Source organism: Trachemys scripta, chromosome 12, assembly GCF_013100865.1.
Source record: "Trachemys scripta elegans isolate TJP31775 chromosome 12, CAS_Tse_1.0, whole genome shotgun sequence".
Classification (NCBI taxonomy): Eukaryota; Metazoa; Chordata; order Testudines; family Emydidae; genus Trachemys; species Trachemys scripta.
In genome coordinates this window covers 37,762,332-37,768,826 of record NC_048309.1, presented here as the reverse complement: position 1 = coordinate 37,768,826, position 6,495 = coordinate 37,762,332, and the positions used below count along the sequence as shown (strand labels likewise).

The 6,495-nt window shown below is 45.0% G+C and overlaps 1 protein-coding gene across 1 annotated transcript; it reads left to right on the top strand.

Moving 5' to 3' along the window:
• Nucleotides 1-2,209: 2,209 nt before the first annotated feature.
• LOC117885414 (olfactory receptor 5A2-like) lies at nucleotides 2,210-3,157 on the top strand. Its single transcript, XM_034786722.1, has one exon. The coding sequence runs from the start codon at nucleotides 2,210-2,212 to the stop codon at nucleotides 3,155-3,157; it is 948 nt and encodes a 315-aa protein (XP_034642613.1).
• Nucleotides 3,158-6,495: the final 3,338 nt, after the last annotated feature.

Sequence of the window (6,495 nt, the reverse complement as noted above, 5' to 3'; positions counted from 1 at the left end):
GCTAACTTTGACCTAACCTCGTAGTGTAGACCAGGCCAAAAATTTCAGCAGCAAACTTAAGTAGAATTGGTGATTTATTTCTTCACAATAACAATAGCATTCACACAGTCAACAGAGATTTGTTTTAGGATGAAATGTTTTTCTCTCTCCATGACTTTCCCTTTGAGACTACTTTGACTCTACCGACATTGTCTAAAAATAAATCAAACAATAACAATTTCTTGCTCATTATGTTTGCCATGCAGATGTGCCTCAGGAGACGTAATCAGAAACGACTGTCCCAATTTGGCGGAGGCTATGAGACAGGGCATGTTACCATACTTAGTGATATAGACTTGGTACTTTCTGGCTTATGACGTTCTATTGAATGGGAACACAGAAGCACATGAATGTGCTGGGGAAAGAAGGTGGACTGAATAATCTGGATCCTGGTCCCTGAAATCCTGAGTGAGGAGGAGAGAGCAGAGACTCTGGGTTCTCATAGACCCACCTAAGAGGTAAATCAACCCGCCCCCCTTGTTCCTTGAAGCTCAAGGTTTTGGAAACAATGTAAGTTTTTTAGGTAACAAATCCTATGGGAATCCAAGAGGAATTTGGCATTAATCTCTCTCAAACTCCCAACCCAATGCAAAATGACTGAACTTGGAAAAATGAAAGACCTGTCAGCTCACTGCTAGGACTTGTTGTTAGATACTTGGAGGCATGTGTGTGTTCTCCCTGTGTGCTGCCCCAACTCTGTGCAGACAGCCAGCACAGCAGACCTCAAGTGAAGCATTTAATTACCACAAGGTCCGTTAAGGTATGAAGGCACCCAGCCAGGCTTATTGCTGATGAAGCACGGTAATAGCATGTGGCAGACTCTATGAGGATACTAAAACATGTATGCCCATGACAATGGACACAGCTCAGTGAATGGCAGGACTTTCCATTCCCCCCCCTTGGCTGGACCAAAACACTCTCTCAGAGATATCTCTTCAGACCCTGACACAAACAAATTACATACTGCACCTCTGACATAGTTACTGCCCCCTGACATGGCTAGTTAGCACCCATCTCCTTGTACATGTTCATTCGATCAAAACGGCTCTATTCATCACATTTTCATCCTGATCTTATCTTTTAGGAGGGGTCAGTGTGTTCCTGTTATCCTTGGGGAATGTTTTTGTACCATCCCTGATATCGGGATATTCTGGTACCACTCTTCTGGAATGTGTTTGCATAAGTACTCTGTGCCTAGTACTTCTTAGGAATGTGTTTCTGCAATGTCAGTCCAGTTCTTGCCAAATTGTGTGAATTTGCAAGCAGGCAGAGCCTGATGTTTGCTCACAGCCTGACTTTTGCTAACTGCTTTATATCAGTCCTGGCCTCAAAAAACTGGAATGAAAACCAACATTTGAATAATCTGCAATTACCGATTAATGGAAGTATGAGTTCCTCAAAACTCATAATATGAAAATAGCATATTTTTCACTAATTTTGAATTTTATATAGACTTTTTTTGCACTAGAGGATACATTTCTGGCTACCATGGTGGTTTCTAGTTGGAGTTTTTTTGTTTTGTTTATGGGTTGGGTCTCTCTGTAGAGTGTCCTACTGCGAGACAATGAAATATTGTCCTAGGGAAGGACAGGGATGTGTCTGTTTTGAATGAAAAAAAAATTCTAGTTGCTCTGATAGAGTTTATTGCCCATTTTCATGGCAATTCACATGAAGTTGGCTGCCCACCCATTGCAATTCCCAGCCCTATTGGCTTGGTTTGTTTCTCTGTTGAGTCTTCCCCTGAAATAAAAAATCCTAACCAATTTCAGCAGCGGAACTGCAACTTAGAAAAGGTCATTGCTCTGCTTTGATACACCAGGAAGTAAAAGGAGTGACTATTTGAACCAATATCTTTCGGTGTTTCTCTACTGTTCAATCTGAGCCCCACCACCATAGTATATCAGTACTTGCAGAGATCTGTGAAGTTACTACACATGTTTCCAGAGAAACTAACAATTTGTTGAATCTGCCATCTGCTCATATATTAAAACTGTTCCAGTGGTCAAGAGAGATGACTTTTTCCCCATTTCGCCTCCGATATCCTCCACTTTCCACTCAGATAGTGTTCCGGTAGACAGCTGGGGAGTCAATACAAACAATGCAGACATTTTATTGAGTGAATGTTCTTCATTTATATCACAAAGTGAATTTCTTTCTCATAGACACACCCATGACAAACCCAGAAGAAGGAAATCAAACTGTCACAGAATTCATCCTCCTGGGATTCAGGACTCTTCCTGAACTGCAAATCCTGCTTTTCCTGCTCTTTCTCTTGATCTACACTGCAACTGTGGCTGGGAACATCCTCATCATTGTGTTAGTTGTGTCTGATCAGCACCTTCACACCTCCATGTACTTCTTCCTGGGGAACTTGTCCTGCTTGGAGACCTGCTACACCTCCTCCATCCTGCCCAGCATGTTGGCTAGTCTCCTCACTGAGGACACAACTATTTCATTTACTGGGTGTCTCACACAATATTATTTCTTTTGCTCTCTGGTTGCTACAGAATGCCTTCTCTTATCGGTGATGTCTTATGATCGGTATTTAGCGATATGTAATCCAATGCACTATACAGCCCGTATGAGTGGTACGTTATACCTCCAGCTTGCAGGTGGCTCTTGGACAGGTGGCTTCCTATGTGGTGGCGTAATAACATTGTCAATATCACAGTTAACTTTCTGTGGTCCCAATGGTATTGATCATTTCTTTTGTGATCTCATCCCCCTGATAAATCTCTCTTGTAGTGACCCTCAGATGATGGAAATGTTGATTTTCACACTCAGCTTGATTTTCTCATTGGTCCCATTCCTGCTTACCTTGATGTCCTATATCTGCATCATTTCCACCATCCTGAGAATCCCATCCACCACCGGGAGGCAAAAGGCCTTTTCCACCTGCTCCTCCCACCTCATTGTGGTGACCATTTATTATGGAGTGTTGCTAATAGTCTATATGTTCCCAACCACTGACATCCTCAGAGATGTCAAGAAAGTTCTCTCTGTTGTCTATGCTGTCCTGACTCCCCTGGTCAATCCCCTCATTTACAGTTTGAGAAACAAAGAGGTGAAGGAAGCCCTGAGGAAAGCTTGCAGGAAATTTGTGTTTGGACAACACTAACTCATCAGTTCCTTAGGTTAAAATAAAATAGATATAACAAGGGCTGGGGTAGAGCCTGAACCGAAGCATGCTGTAGTCCCAGGTCATGTTTCCGTTAGATTCACTCGGCTTCGTGTCATGCTCTTACAGTGTCACAGGCATGGGAGAAAGTGGAGACTGTTAGATCTCTTAAACCTGTGACCCCAGTCTTTTTAGGACCTATGTGAGATGCCACAGTTGAGCACTACTGGGCTGGTGAGCGATACAAACTTGTGGCTGCTCAAAATTCAGGCAATTAGGGGAGATTGTGCTCAGTGAGAGGATGCAAGCAAAATGAACTCATCTGGAACACTAAGCATCCATTCATTGTATGGTGAGAGACTGATATATATATACACACACACATCTATAAAATATACCTATATTATAAAAATATAGAGTTGAAATGTCACCATGGAACTCCAATGTTAGGTAATTGTATAATTAATGTTTGTGCCTTATAGTGTATTTCATTCCCAGGCATCATTCAAAAGGAACAGAAAAGCAAAAGAAAACTCCCTGACCTTTGCCACAGAACACAGGACACCAGCACAGGCGCCTTATTTTCCTATTTTCAACAATGACTAAGGGCCAGTTTTTTAAGATACTTGGGTACCCAGGGGGATTTTCAAAAGTTTCTCGGCACCTCCCCACCCAGATGGGGCCCTACAGATGAGTCAGGCAGGGGAACACCCACCTTCCCTGGGTTTGTTTATCGCTCTTGGGCTTCAGTGTCTGGATACCTGGTGTGGGGCTGCCGAGGGCATGTCTAGAGGCATCTATGGCCCTTTTATTGCAAACACAAATGTGCCTTCAGGGTTTGCTGGCAGCTGAGCCGGGGCTTTGTGTATTCTAGAGGGGGGGGCAGATTCTGGGATCCAGATGCTCAAAGTAAACACTTTATGAATCCAGCTCTAAGTCCACATCCTTGTCCTCATGTTATAGCTGGGGAAACAAAGGCAGGAAGAGGTGGTGTTACCTGCCCAGAGTCACTCAGAAGGCTAGTGGCAGTAACAGAAATCAATTATCCACAGTCCCAGTCCAGTTCACTATCTGCTCCACCATGTCCAGTTATTATTGACAATGGGACCTAAGGCTGTTAGATGCTGAACTCCCATTCACCATCCATGCAGCAGCGGCTCCAGGCACCAGCTCTCCAAGCGCGTGCCAGGGGCGGAAAGCCATGGGGGGTGCCCTGCCGGTCCCTGCGAGGGCGGCAGTCAGGCAGCCTTCGGCGGCTTGCCTGCGGGAAGTCCGCCTGTCCCGCAGATTCGGCGGTGGGTATGCCGAAGCCACGGGACCAGCGGACCTTCCGCAGGCATGCCGCTGAAGGCAGCCTGCCTGCCATGCTTGGGGCGGCAAAAAAGCTAGAGCCGCCCCTGCATCCATGGGATTTGTGTGTCTAACATCAGCCTCTTATGGGAAAATCCAGCCTGTACATTTATAGCTAAACCACTATCCTAAGAATTCCTTCTGTCCCAGTGGATGTTTTCCACCAGTTCCTTCCCATGTTTTACCATTTTCTAGGAAACCCTAATAACTGTGTATCTGTTACCAAAAGCATTGTGCAATAAAAGAACTAAACTTAGTCTTCTCTTTCTTTCTTTTTCTGGTTATGCTTCCCCTTATCTATTCCCTTCATAAATAAGGAGGAATAAGTCTGTCAAGATTTGCCTACATGTGGAAGTTATATCACTTTACCTATACCAGCCTATCCCCACTTGTGGCAGGGCCACATGCCATTGTGCCAACAAAATAAAACCACCTCAACAAGAGGTATAGGTCATTTTACAACAAAGTTAGAGCTACACAGAATCAGTGTAGACCAGGGGTTCTCACAAGAAAAATTTTGGTGGCCTTAGAGTGCAGCCACAAACTCTTGCTGGTGGACACTCTAACAATCTTTCCTAAAATACTTTAGAAAAAACAAATATGCACATATACATATCCAAATCATAGTAATGTATTTAAGTAGGGTTTTTTGCTGAATCAAGAGTAAAACTAATTTACAATTATCTCTAGTCTTTACTGTACAGAATAGAAACAAAATAAGGTGCTTTGCATGAGCTTGTCTTTTTTGTTATTTCTTTTGCTTTTTATATGCTTTTTTTAGACTTTTTAGCTAGTATGTCTAGTGCTGTGAAAACAGATATTTGTATGCTTATTAATATCACTTTAAACAGCAAACTTATTATCTAGCTGGGAGAGAGTGGAAAGTGATATTAACAAACCTACAAATATCGCTTTTCACAGCAGTCTTACTCAGCTCTGGAACAAGCCGGGCATCAAATTAGGCCCTGCATAGAGAAATTGGTAGGGAGGCAGCGGGCCCAAGAGGTGATGGAGGGCTGAGGGAAGCGGTGGGATACAGAGACAATGGGGGGTTGGTTAGCCTGCAGCTCTGCAGCCAGGGGATGGATCCCCATAGCTAAAATCTGCCACCACAGGGTGGAAGCTGGAAGCCCAAGCCCCGCTGCTTCTGGGAAGGTTGGGAACTCACATCAGGTGCCTGCTCCTCTGGTGTTTGTGGCTCCAGACAGGGACAGGGCCAACCCCTGCTGCCAGTCCCAGGAGAGGCGCCACTGCTCTGCTGCCCTCCCCCATCACTGTCCAGGAGGCTATGGCCTCAAGAAGAGCCCCTGGTGGATGCATGTGACCACAGTGGTTGCATTTGAAAAACACTGGTGTAGACACTATGCTTGCTCATGTCACCTTACGTGACCTTTGGGATGTGTCCCACAATGCCATCATGACCACTCTGGTCAGCAGTTTCAACTCCACTGCCCTGCATTTACACAGGTATGTGCCCCATGTATGCACTGTTTAAAAGCCCAGGATTTTTTGATATTCCACTTCCTGTTTGCTTGATGTGGAAAACTCACATAGCATCTTCCAAGCTGACCATGCTGGTTTATCGCAGCAAATGCACTCTGGCATGAAATTCCCCAGATTTGCTAGGTCTGTAGGGAAAGGAGGCTGTGCAGTCACAGCTCTGATCCAGCCATAGAAACTTTGATACCTACGAGCAGATTGCTCATGGCATTGATGAAAGGGACACGCAATAGTGATGTGCTAAGATCCAGGACCTGAGGCAGGCATACCGGAGGGCAAGGGAAGTCAGCCATCACTCTGGAGTAGTGCCAAAGACATGCCACTTCTACAAGGAGCTACACACCATCCTTGGCGGCGACCCCACCTCTACCACCAAGAGCCCTATGGATACCTTGCGGGGGACTGGATGCAGCTGCTGGTGGAGTCAACCCCAAGGATGAAGTGGTGGATGAGGAAGTCAAGTTGGAGAGGGATGTGGGACAGGTGAC